Source organism: Ictidomys tridecemlineatus, chromosome 10 (genome assembly GCF_052094955.1).
Source record: "Ictidomys tridecemlineatus isolate mIctTri1 chromosome 10, mIctTri1.hap1, whole genome shotgun sequence".
NCBI classification, from domain to species: Eukaryota; Metazoa; Chordata; class Mammalia; order Rodentia; family Sciuridae; genus Ictidomys; species Ictidomys tridecemlineatus.
In genome coordinates this window covers 125,374,043-125,386,663 of record NC_135486.1, presented here as the reverse complement: position 1 = coordinate 125,386,663, position 12,621 = coordinate 125,374,043, and the positions used below count along the sequence as shown (strand labels likewise).

The following is a 12,621-nucleotide window of genomic DNA, read 5'->3' as shown; positions in this document are numbered from 1 at the left end:
AGCGGGGGAATGGCAGGCTCTCTTCTCGACAGACACGTCACTCCCACTCACTCCTACAGTTGGATTCTTGTCACTTGGCCGCAGTGTTGTCACTATCCGGGGTAACCTCTGGCTAGGTTCCAGGCATCTGAACACAGGGAGGTTCAGATCTTAGCTCTGTGGCCTGGCTACATAGCCCCTGAACTGGAGCAGCCACCAGTTGCTGTGATAAGTCCGCCCAGGTCACAGCCTGACAGCAGAAGTTCGCTTCTCGTTCTCAGAATACAGCAGACAGGAACCCTGGCCTGCAGGTGAAGTCACAGGGGCACCTGGGTGCCTGAGACCCCAGCACATGGCTGCCTTCCACAGGGTCTTGGAAGAATGATACTAACCCAGGGAAGTGAGGTGCCCCGTCCAGGAACAAGGGTCCTCCTGATGCCTGGGGCCCCATCACCCTTTAGGGTTTCGGAGTCCTCTGCACCAGGCCAGGAGACTAGAGGAGCCTTTGAATCTGGACAAGCCCCAGATTAGGGGTGACACACCTCACTTTGGTTTATATTCCCAGGGGGAGACAGAACTCACGGCCACACCTGGATGCAAAGGAGGCTGAGGATGTGGCTTCCTGTGGGACAGCCACTTTCCAACAGTGACTTTGTACAGCAGGAGGGGAAACAAGTTTGGCGCCCGGTGGCTGTCCTCCATGGCAAATCCTCAATCTTCATCTGTAAAACAGAGCCACGCTCCATGTGGCAGGGTCCCCAGCTGTACAGTGGCTGAAATCACTGAACCGCACGCTCTTGATGGACGGCTTTGTCATGTAGAGTTTACCCCTCCATGAAGCTTTTCTCAGAAAACATAGGACGCTTCCTGTCCCCTTCCCACGGTTCTTGTGAGGACTCAAAGAGGGGAGTTCTGCCGAGCTGGCAGCGCTCCCTGCGGGCGCACGCGTGTTCCAGAGTCTGCGCGCATGTGTATTTGCGTGCGGCTGTGTGTGTCCGTGTGTGCCTGGGGACATGCCTGTGTGTCTGTGTGTGCCTGGGGACATGCCTGTGTGTCCGTGTGTGCCTGGGGACATGCCTGTGTGTCCGTGTGTGTCCACGCGTGGTGGGGGCAGGGCTTCAAGGCAGGCCTGAGTCGAGTGTAGCTTCGCAGGGTGACACCAGCCCCAGCTGCCTGCCAACAGGAAGTGGTGGGCGGTTCAGTCTCGCTTCTCTCCTGGGAAACCCTCCCCCACCACGGTGGCCCTCCCAGCATATGGCAGAGCCACCCTTGCTGCGTTAAAGAGGGGCCCCACCTGCTCTCAGCCACTCAGAAGGGAGATGGAGGGCCTCCCTTGGGGCCAAGGAGGACACACCCTTGAGGTGCATGGCCCAAGGAGGTCCCCAGGGGCTGCAGAGTGAGCCTGAGTGTGGGCGGATGTGGCAGCCACTACCTGGAGGGGACTGAGGTCAGCAGAGGCCATAGCTGCCCTTCTAGTTGCTGCAGTGACATAAGCACTTGAGGATCCAGTCCCCCCAGCGCTGGCGCACGCCTCGCGGCCTTCCCGCCTGCTGCCACTCAGATGTCCCTGCTTCACTCGGGGCCTGGGGTTCTCATCTGGAAAAGGAGCAGAGCAGCTGGCGCCTGTGCAGCCTGAGCCCTGTGCCCAGTGCCAGGCAGGTTCAGCAGGGCGTCCCAGAGGGCGGGGCTTTCCTGGCTGAGACCCCGCCCCCTCCCTGCTCCCAAGGGATCTGGGGCAGATGAGCCCAGCATTCTGGAAGATACGGTGGGTAAAGTGCCAGCCTGGAGCCAGGCTCAGGACTGGCTGTGTGACCTTGGGTGCGGGACTTCGTCTCTCTGCACCTCATCTGTGTATCTAAAGTGACGGTGTTATCAATGATACTTACCCTACCCAGGCGCAGAGGCCCAGGCCTGTAATCCCAGTGACTCTGAAGGCTGAGGCAGGAGGATGCCTCAGCAACTTAGCAAGACCCTGTCTCAAAATTCAACATAAATAAAAGGGCTGGGGATGTGGCTCAGTGGTAGAGCACCCCTAGGTTCAATCCCCAGTACCACAAAGATAAATTAATTAATTAAATTAAAATTAAAAAAAAAAAACCTACCCTGGAGGATATTGGGAATCAGGCCAGGTAGCCCCTGGCCCTGTAGCAAGAGGGACAGTTAGTGCTGATGGCACTCGTTTCCTTCACCGTATGGATATGTGAACAGGACCAGAGGAGTAGTGGGACCACTGAAGGTCACCCAGCCAGAGTGTGGCACATGTTGGGATCAAGGCTGCGGAGCCTTGAGGCCCGTGATGTTTCTGTCACTGCCACTGTGCCTCCTAAGTCACATGTGTGGTAACTGGGTCAGAGGCAGCGAATACCTGGGCAATGACCTGGTGGCCGTGGTGGCCGGGACAGGCGTGTGGATCGATTCCTTGTGGAAAACAGCCTGAGGGACAGGCAGGAGGGGGCAGTGTGGGGACCCCCCACACTGGGCCCTCTGGGGAGTTCCTGGCCTGATGGACAGGGGCGTTGTCCAGACACACCCCCTCCCCACAGGGTCAGCAGAGTCCATGAGAAAGGGACACGGTACAGGATCCTGGTGCTCACAGAAGTGGGAACTGGCACCTGCTGGGCATCAGGGAAGCTTCCCAGAGGAACGAGGCCTGAGTGGCCAGGGAAGTGACAGAGGTGGCTTTGCAGCGCTGGCGGAGACTGGCTGGGGCCACAGAGGCTATAGGCGAAGAGCAAGGGCTGAACCCAGGTCAGCTTGGAGGACAAAGGGGCAGGGGCAAGCCAAGTAGCCAGCAGTCCCTGGTGTGAGCAGGGAAGGCGTGTGGCCACTTGCAGCTGCCAGTCAAGCTCCCAGGGGACGCAGAAGCAGTCCAAAGCCACTGGGTTGAAACCTGGGGGGAGGGGGCACTGCACACTTGTGTACACATGTGCCTGCACTCACAGGGACTGTCCACCTCAGCCCTGGGGAGTCTACGCATGTCGGGACCAGGTCAGGAGAGCAGCCCAGCATCTCCCCGACACCATCCACAGAAAGGGCCAAGAGAGCAGGGCATAGTGGCACACACCTACAATCCTAGCAACTTGGGAGGCTGAGACAGGAGGATGACAAATTTGAGGCCAGCCTCAGCAACTAGGGAGATCCCTAGACTGGGGATGTAGCTCCGTGCAGAGCCCTTGCCTAGCATGCAGGAGCCACTGGGTTCCATCCCCAGTACCACACACACACAGAGGCCGGGGGCTTGGGACACACTGGCCTGAGGACACCCACACAAAAATCACCACAGCATTCCCTGCTGGCACCAAGCCAGCCCAGGCAGTTTCTCAACTCGGTCCTCGTCACCGGGTAGTGGACGTTTGCTGGGGTTGGAAAAAGTGATCTCTGGCTGCCCAGACACCAGAGGGAGCAGCATGGGGAAACAGCACCCCCTACGGCCCAGCTGTGGCTACTGCAAAGAGACCCAGAGCCGTGCAGCCTAGAGCTGGGACCACCTGGACGCCTGGTTCCATCAAGACCTGAGGGCAGAGGAGGGGAGGCAGGACTTGGTTTCCGGAGGTCTGTGCCATTCCTCCCTCCAGGGGTCTCTAAAAGGAGCTCACCGGACTGCGGACTAGACCTGAGGGCGACCATGTGGCATTTCAGATGAAGTCCCCAGCACACATTCTGATCAAAGTAAACTAGGAGAGAAACGGCCCCAGCTGGGGAGGGAAGGGGCTGTTGGAGCCCCGTCCCCGAGCAGAGCTGGCTCATGAATGGAGGGAGCGAATCCTGAAGGTGGAAGTCAAGCTGGGGGAGGGCTCCCTGCGCCCCAGCCAACCGGGAGGATGGTGCAGATGGAGCTCCGCTTGGGGCTGGTGGGAGGCCAGGAAGCTCCGTCCTGATGTTCCTCCTCCTTGCGAAGTGGGAGGCTGGGTCGTGAGAGGGAAGAGGAAGAGGCTTTGGGCCTGGGAGGGAGCCGCTGGGCCGGGGTGGGGGTGGGGTGGGGGGGTGCTGGGCTCCTGAAGAGTGGCCCCTCCCTGCAAATGCTGCTCATGATCATATGGGCATCAGGCCAGGCACTTAGGGAGCGCTTACTGTACACTAGGTACCAGGTGCTTCATGTCTACCATTTTACTTGATCCTAACAGCTTAGCTAATAAGTGCCGTGGTCACATCCTTTTTGTAGAGGAGGAAATCGTGAACTAACCTGCCCATCACATCCAGCGAGCAAGCGACAGATTTAGGACTCAAACCCAGGCTGTCTGACTCCAAATCTGCGCTTTCTCTCAGATGGAGCGATGGTGCCTGTCCTTCAGGGAGCAGAGGCCTGGGGGGCTGGGAGTGCTGGGTGAGGCCTCTGGGATTAGAAGTAACAGGGAACCAGGCCAGGGCAGAGGGAGGTGCGCCAGGAAGGCAGCTGATAGAGGGCGGGTACTGGCCCCCAAGGGTGATGCGCGCATGCGTGCACACCTTCACGCAAGCGCCGGGAAAAGGCCCAGCCCTCTCTACTTTGCACGCAAGAAATGAAGGTCCCAGAGTGGACACCTAGAAGACAAGGATGGGGCGGGGCAGGAGCTTATAAAGGGGCAAAAGCAAACTCTTGGGGCGATGGGCATGTTCGTTATCTTGATCACAGTGGCGGTTTCGTGAATATGGATCTGTCACGACTCGTCAGATCCTGGGGTTTGGATAGGTGTAGTGAGGTGCCTCCGACACGCCTCGACAGACTGCAGGAAAACTAAGTAAATAACAGGGGAAGATAAAGGCCAGGATTGGGCATGAGCTCCCTGTCCCCCTCTTGAGTTTGCTGTCACCCACTTGGAGCCTTTCAGTCAGGTCTCCTGTCCCCAGACCTGTACTCACCCCCTGTGACACCCTGCTCCCCCCCACCCCAATACTCACAGTTAGATTCAAGGACACTGGTCTACTTGGGGACAAACGCAGTGGCCGTGAGGGGTGGGTCCAGGAGGACTGCCCCAGGTTGTGTGGACAACAAAGGAGTCTCAGGCGGTGACTGGAAGGAAGGACGGGGTCTTTGTCCCAGCATCCAGGGACGGGGTAGGGTGCAGCCTTGGGACCACAACTGTGTTGTGCCCGAGCAGGGTTGTGTTGTCATCTGCTGGGGGAGGTCTAGGCAGTGCTGTGTGTGGCCGTGTCCTGCCAGAGCCGGGGCAAGGCCATGTGGCGAAGGCACTGGATGCCGCAGTCCCCCCTCAGGCCTGCCCTTTACCCATCCCAGCCTTGTCCTCCCACAGCCCACGTCCCCTTTGATCATCATAGATAATTTATGTTTTCTCTGTTTTTTGTCCCTTCTCCCTGGGACATAAGCACCGAAGAGCAGGGATTTGTGTGTCGGGTGGGTGCTGCGTCCCAGGGTTTTGAAGCCCGCCTGACAGCACTTGCTTCGTATTTGGGGCTGGGGCCGGGATGAGGCTCAGTGAGAGCTGAGCTTGCACACAGCCCTGGTTTGATCCCGTCTCCTGAGAAAGCAAAGCACAAGGCAAATTTATGAATGAGCACACGCACCTGAGGTTGACATGGCTGTGTCTGTGTGACATAAATGTGTGTCTTGCCTGGCACTGGGTGGATGACAGCAGCAGACCAATGGGCCAGGGGTGCACAAGTGTTAAGGAGCCATAGGGATTGGCTCCAGCCTGACCAGGAAGCTTCTGGAAGGTGATGTGACAGAGATCCTTGATGCCCCCTTGTGGTCATCTTGGGCATAGCATGGGGCCCAGGAGTGTTTCCTGGGCGCAGGGGAGGTGGCAGGTAGATGGAGAAGGGGGACCTGGTCTGATGTCACTCTTCACACTGAACTCCCCCACACAACAGGGAGAAGATGAGCGTGGGCTGCCCAGAGCCCGACCCGCCGCACTCCCTGCCCTGCTGTGGGCCAGGGACCACCCCAGGCCCAGGCACAGGTGTGCCTCTCCTGACCGAAGACATGCAGGCACTGACCCTCCGCACACTGGCTGCCAGCGACGTCACCAAGCACTACGAACTTGTCCGGGAGCTGGGCAAAGGCACCTATGGGAAAGTCGACCTGGTGGCCTACAAGGGCACAGGTGAGTGTCCGCAGGGTGGCCGTTAGTAAGGTTGGTGGGGAGCTAGGAGGCAGAGACCGTGGTCCTGGTGGAGGGGACAGGAACTGAAGCGGCCCAGAGAGGAGACGGAGCAGATGGGACAAGGAGGACTCGGGACAGAGTTCCAGGCTGGAGGGCAGGCCATTTGGGGGCCATCTGGGGGCCATTTGGTACAGCCAAGGGGATGCACCCAGGGACCTCAGGAGTTGGGGGGAGAGGACGGGGGCACAGTCGCGCTTGGGGAGTTGGTGACGTGGTGATGGCTAGCCCTAGGGAGGTGGACGGAGAGCGAGGGGTCCTTGGGAGTAGGGTACCATGGTCAGAAGGTGAGGTCAGTGTGGCCATCGCCATTTCTCCAGGGGGACACTGAGACCCACACCTAGCCAAGGTCGTGCAGTTAGAGGTCTCAAACCTGGATGGCACCCAGTTGCCAGCCCCAGAGCCATCTCGCTTAGCCCCCACGTCACAGCAGTGCCCGCTCAGAGGGCACACAGCCAGGGCCGGGTCTCTGTGCCCACTGAGGGCAGCAGGAGTAGAACTGGACATGGGTCCCTGATCACTGCTTGCTTGCTATGTGACAAGTGACCGCCTTCCTGTGCCTCCATTCCCTCATTTAGAAAACAGGGCTAGCGCTCCCCTCCTAGGGTCAGTATGAAGCATGAGTCGTGAATGTGAGGTGCTGGAGGCGGTCCTGTCACAGGAAGTGCTCTGTGGACACACGTGTGTGCACCCGGGAGGGCACACGTGTCTGTCCAGGCACAGTGTCAGGGGCCTTTGTCTTTCAGTGTCGTATCGTCTTTGTTCACCCATTTAACAAATCTTTGCTGAGCAACTACTCTGTGCTAGACTCAGGGACGCAGCAGCTGACAAGGCAATTTCCTGTGCTCGAGGAGCCATGCTCTGGCTGGGAAAAGAGAGGCCACAAATAAGTGTACAGCATGGCCGCAAAACAGGAGAGCAGGGGCGGGAGGCTGCAGCCTCCTGAGCACCTGAGCAAGGCCTGCTGTGTGGCCACAGGCAAGTCCATTCCCCTCTCTGGGCCTGTTTCCCATCTACAGGACAGGGCCCCGTCATGCCTGCTAGAGCCCTGGTGGGCCTTGTTGCCGGACAGGCTGTGCAGACAGGTATGGGAATGTGGCAGGTGCAAGGTATAGGGAGAGGCCTCACCATTGTCACCATGGCTCCCACCAGGTACAAAAATGGCACTGAAGTTTGTGAACAAGAGCAAAACGAAGCTAAAGAACTTCCTGCGGGAGGTGAGCATCACCAACAGCCTCTCGTCCAGCCCCTTCATCATCAAGGCCTTCGACGTGGTCTTCGAGACCGAGGACTGCTACGTCTTCGCCCAGGAGTACGCGCCTGCTGGGGACCTGTTTGACATCATCCCTCCCCAGGTACCTGGGGTGGTGGCATAGAGAGGGGAAATGGTCTTCATGGTCCCTAGAGTGTGAGACTAGGAGTCAGATGGTTGAATCAACAAGCATTTATTGAGTGCCTACTGTATGTCAGTCTCTATTTGGAGAGCTGCGGGAGAGAAAGGTCCTGCCGCTGTCCTAGTGAAACCTGCCCCTGGTAGGCCAGATGACGACAGAGGCCAACACCCGGGAGGAGACAGCCGGGCCATGGGCTCAAGTCCAGGGGCACCTTGCTCAGGAGCTGCTCAAAGTGGGAGGTGTCAGGTCCACCTGGAAAAGAGGTGACCCTGGGGCAGAGAGAGTGAGGAAGACCCCAGGATACACTCTGCTGTGCCAAGTGCTGGTGGAGGAGGCCTCCCGGAGCCTCGGTGTCCTTTAGGGGAAGTGGACATAGGAGCCACCAAGGATTTAACAGACCCCATCTGAAAAGGGGCTTAGGGCAGCACCTGGTCTGCACCTGGGGCTCCGTCTGGGATTGCCACCGTTTATTGAGTAGGGTGGGGGATGACAGCCACCCCCTCCAGACATGAGATGGAAAAGTGCCAGCTACCATGGGGGAGGGTGGCTGGCACCAGGACCTGGGGCAGTCACAGGAGAGGGGCAATGTCCAGTTAGAGGCAGCCAGAGGGCAGCAGCCCCAGGGCAAGGCCTGAGGGAGGAGGAGAAGGTGGGGTGGGGACAGGCGTGCCTGGTCACCACTTAGCTTGGCTCTCCTGCCTGGCTGGCAGGTTGGGCTCCCCGAGGACACGGTGAAGCGCTGCGTGCAGCAGCTGGGCCTGGCGCTGGACTTCATGCACGGGCGGCAGCTGGTGCACCGCGACATCAAGCCTGAGAACGTGCTGCTGTTCGATCGCGAGTGTCGCCGGGTGAAGCTGGCCGACTTCGGGATGACGCGCCGCGTGGGCTGCCGCGTGAAGCGCGTGAGCGGCACGATCCCCTACACGGCGCCCGAGGTGTGCCAGGCGGGCCGCGCCGACGGCTTCGCGGTGGACACGGGCGTGGACGTGTGGGCCTTCGGCGTGCTCATCTTCTGCGTGCTCACCGGCAACTTCCCGTGGGAGGCGGCGTCGGGCGCCGATGCCTTCTTCGAGGAGTTCGTGCGCTGGCAGCGCGGCCGCCTGCCCGGGCTGCCGTCACAGTGGCGCCGCTTCACGGAGCCGGCGCTGCGCATGTTCCAGCGCCTGCTGGCCCTGGAGCCCGAGCGCCGCGGGCCGGCCAAGGAGGTCTTCCGCTTCCTCAAGCACGAGCTCACGTCCGAGCTGCGGCGGCGGCCCTCGCACCGAGCGCGCAAGCCGCCGGGCCCCGGGGACCGCCTGCCCAACGCGGGGCCGCTGCGCCTCGAGGCGCCTGGGCCGCTCAAGCGCACGGTGCTGACCGAGAGCGGCAGCGGCTCGCGGCCCGCGCCCTCCGCTGTCGGTCCAGTGCCGGTGCCGGTGCCGGTGCCCGTGCCCGTGCCCGTTCCGGTGCCTGAGGCTGGCCTGGCGCCCCCGGGGCCCCCCGGCAGGACCGATGGCCGCCCGGACAAGAGCAAAGGGCAGGTGGTGCTGGCCACGGCCATCGAGATCTGCGTCTGAGCCGGCCCCGCCGCCCTCGGGCCAGGGCGCCGAGCACGCAGCCGGGCGGCTGGGGAGCAGCCCTCGGTCCGCGCTGAGCCGGTTCTGCCAGGCGGCGGGATATGGAGCAGCCGCTGCGGCGGCGGGAGGGAGTAGCAGTAGAGTAGGCGGCCCAGGCACCCGGCCAGTCCGGTGGGCGGGTGATAGAGCCACCAGGAGACCGCGCGGCCCTGCGGGTGGGCCTCGGCCCAGGGAGCCAAACCCCACAGACTCGAGGATTCAGAGGCCCCGACACCAGAGCCAGGGAGCTTGCGGGCCAGACTCCCCCACACCTCCCTGAGCCCTGGGAACCCTACAAGTTGCTCCTGGCCCTTTGCACACCCTGGTAGATTATCCCACAGTCCCTGCCCTTCTGGCCACTCCACTCTGTCCCCATTGCACCCTGGGCACAGAAAGGGACTGAAGCTTAGGGCTGAGATGGGGCGCGAGTCCTGGTGCCAAGGAGGAGGGCATCCAGCAGAGGGCAGGCATATCCTGCCCCTTTCCTGGGAGGCTGGAGGGAGAGGCCAAGCCCCTGGAAAATGTAGCACAAGTCTGGATGTCACATATGTGCGGGCACAGGCCCCAAGAATCTAGTGGTGGCCCTACGCCCCCATTCTGCTGATAAGAACCCTGAGCCCAGGAGGGGAGACGTTGCCCTGGCCACAGAGCCACTGAGGTGGTGCTCTGGTAGTCCTTCCCCTCTCCCTATCCCCAAAACTACTGTCCTTACACCTCTGGGGGACAGAAGGGCTCCAGGGCAGGGGTCTCAGGGGCTGCCGCATCCTCTAGGGCAGGGGAGCCCAGGGCAGGTCCAGCTCCCTCTGCAGGGGCACCTGCTGCCTGCCCCAGAACCCTGTCCCAGGTCCTCCCAGATCCTCCCAGTCCTCGGGCTCCACCCGGACACTCAGCCGGGACCCCAGGGGCAGCGAGTTAGTTTGGAACAGTCATTTCTCCTGGGCTGCTGCTGGGGTCAGACATTCCATTTCCACGATGCCCCGTCAGGCTGACCCCACCCCCACCTCCGTAGTCCCTGGAGAAGGCAGGGGTAGGAGGGCACCTGCGGGCATGCGGGAGGGCGTGGAAGCCCGCGAGGGTAAGTGACTGGTGTGTGCGGGTGTGTAGAGCACATGTGTGGGATGCCCTGTGCTTCCCGGTGACTGTGCAGCCAGACGCCTCCGCACCCCTGCCCCGGCCTCCTCACCAGGCAGCTGTCAAGAGGGTGGCCAGGCCTGCATTTTGACCACACCCCTCAGGGATTCCAGCCAGGAGGCACCTGCAGGCTGGTCCGGCCCCTGGGCGGCAAAAACCAAGAGGAAAGGAGCCAGCCTCAGCCAGCTCCCCGAGACCCACCCTCTGTGGAGGCTGGGCCCACAATCACCTCAATGTGGGTGAGGCTGCTCCCGCTGCCTGGCAGTGCCCTGCCCACCAGCCCCGGCTGCCTCTACCAGGGTTCCTCCTGGGGTTCTGGAGCATTTGAGGGGACTCCTTGATAGGCCAGGCCTGCGACAGGGGACACCAACCACCCTCTGGCCTGGAGCCCCCACATCTCCATCCACCCCCTCAGTCCCACCACGCAAAAGGGCTATCGGTCCCCTGCCCTGCCCAGTTTACAATCAGCGTGTGTCGTCCAGGGCCCGGCCCCTCCCCAATGCGCCCGATCCTCGAGACCCCTCTCCCAGAGGGCATGGGGCCCACCTACGCCAGGTAAGTAGCAAACCCCCCCGCCACATCTCAGAGAAGGCCCCGTCACTGCCCGGCCACCTGGGCCATCCAGGCCCTCTGTCCCAGCAGCCACTTCTCCTTTTGCCTTAGGCCTCTCGACAGCCTGATCTCCTGCAATAACAAGGATGCGAGACTCCAGTCCTCGTCCCCGCCAGACGCCCTCTCCCTCTCTGTTGAGATCCTGTTGGGAGTGTCCTCCCTTGTCGTACTAGTACCTAGGATGTTAGAGCTGGGGGGGGACCATAGCTATGTAGCCCCGTCCCCTCTGTTTTCAGCGGCAGCAACCCGCCTGACCCTGAGCAGGACTGGAACTGGGCCAGGACTCTGTTCCTGTTGCCGCCGCCGCTGCTGCTGCTACTGTCTCTGTTGGTCGGGTTGGGACCCTTTGCCCCTTAGGAGAGGTGTTGGTCACAGATGTTTACCTCAGTTTATGTCATTGTTGAAGAAACAAACAAAAAATAGCAAAAAATTAATAACACCGTAGACATGGAGACTTAGAAGACAAAAAAAAAAAAATCACAAAAAACCCTCCCCCTTGCGGTTCCTCTGTGAAGGTACAATGTGTACGTGTGTGTGCGCGCACCTGTGGGGGTCTCTGACCCACCCCGGGGCAGGCCAGGGCGTCCCGGGCCTCTGTCCAAGCCCCTGTGTCTCCCACACTGCCCCCGTCCTTCGGTGCTTCCCAGAGGCCCCTCTGAGCTGGCCTGTGGGGTGTGGGGAGCCCCATGGATGGGAGGTGGGGCCACGGGCCAGCTGGAGGGTCCCCCACCAGGTCCACTGAACAGAGCCCCCAGGCTGGTAGCATTCAAGCCTGGCTTGGGACCTGGGGCAGGGTCCTGGGTGGAACCCCAGCCCCAGAGCCCCAGACTCATGTCTTGCCCCCGCGACCCCCCAATATGTGTTTGTAAATACTCTGGCACCCTTTGGCCCTGAGAAAGTTTTTAAATGTGTTATCTACTTCTCTTATCATGACAATTGCTATAAAATAAACAAAAGTTTAGAAAAATTATCCCTGGATGGCTGCGTTGTCTCGACTGCAGGGTGGCAAGGGACACACAGGGCCTCTTGAGGTGGCATTTCCAGACTGGGGGCTGCTACCCCAGGCCAGGGCTCAAGGGTGGGGGCACTGAGGACCTGACTCTGGGGAGGGGCAGGGAATCGTCCCTAGCCTGGTGTCCAGCTTCAACCTGGAACCTTCAGACGGGGCAGGAAACAGGCCAAAGTCCTCAAGAACAGAGCCGGCCTGTTCATCTGGCCACCACTCAGCCATCATTTATTGATCACCTTTGGTAAACTGGCTCCAGACAGAGCAGTGAGCAGCGCCCCCGGGCTTGGAAAGCAGCCATCTAAAGATGGAGATGGACGTTACCCAATCACAAGGCCAGGCCCTGAAGCTCATCCGGTTTGGAACCGTCAGGAATACTGGCTAAAGACAGTTAGTTCTCTGGACCTTAGGTCACACGGGGGGTGGGAAGCTCAATGGGCAGCAGACGTGGCCAAAGGTCTAAGGAGGTTCTGAAGCCGGGGAAGTGGGTGGCTAAGGGAGTTACGTGAGTCAGCGTCCACTCAAGGGAGCACGGGCTAATTATCTACTGTGTCAACAGAACAGCTCTGGATGCGGCCCCACCACCAGAGCCTGTCGCGGTGGCCTCTTTGGCTCACAGTTCTCTCTCTGGAGTCCCCCACAAGCTCTTCACGGGACAGCAGCCAGAGTGGTTCTTACTTATTAAAAGACCCGTCGCTCCGTCAGAACCCTCCGCTAGCTCTCCACATCAAAGCCCAGGTCTTCTCAGGGATCCCCAGGATCCCACAGGGTAGCAGGTCAGGCCCTGCTGCCTTCCAGCCTCATCC

General features: G+C 60.6%; 1 protein-coding gene across 2 annotated transcripts in view; it reads left to right on the top strand.

The window, feature by feature from the left end:
- Sbk1 (SH3 domain binding kinase 1) overlaps nucleotides 1–11,779 on the top strand; it is a 51,322-nt gene extending 39,543 nt beyond the window's left edge. For both annotated transcript variants that reach the window (XM_078024162.1, XM_005323779.3), the window contains exons 2-4: nucleotides 5,788–6,020; nucleotides 7,230–7,432; nucleotides 8,182–11,779. In XM_078024162.1, the coding sequence (XP_077880288.1) occupies nucleotides 5,795–6,020; nucleotides 7,230–7,432; nucleotides 8,182–9,027 (1,275 nt within the window). In that variant the 5' untranslated portion in view covers nucleotides 5,788–5,794 and the 3' untranslated portion in view covers nucleotides 9,028–11,779. The remainder of the gene's footprint in view (nucleotides 1–5,787; nucleotides 6,021–7,229; nucleotides 7,433–8,181) is intronic.
- Nucleotides 11,780–12,621: the final 842 nt, after the last annotated feature.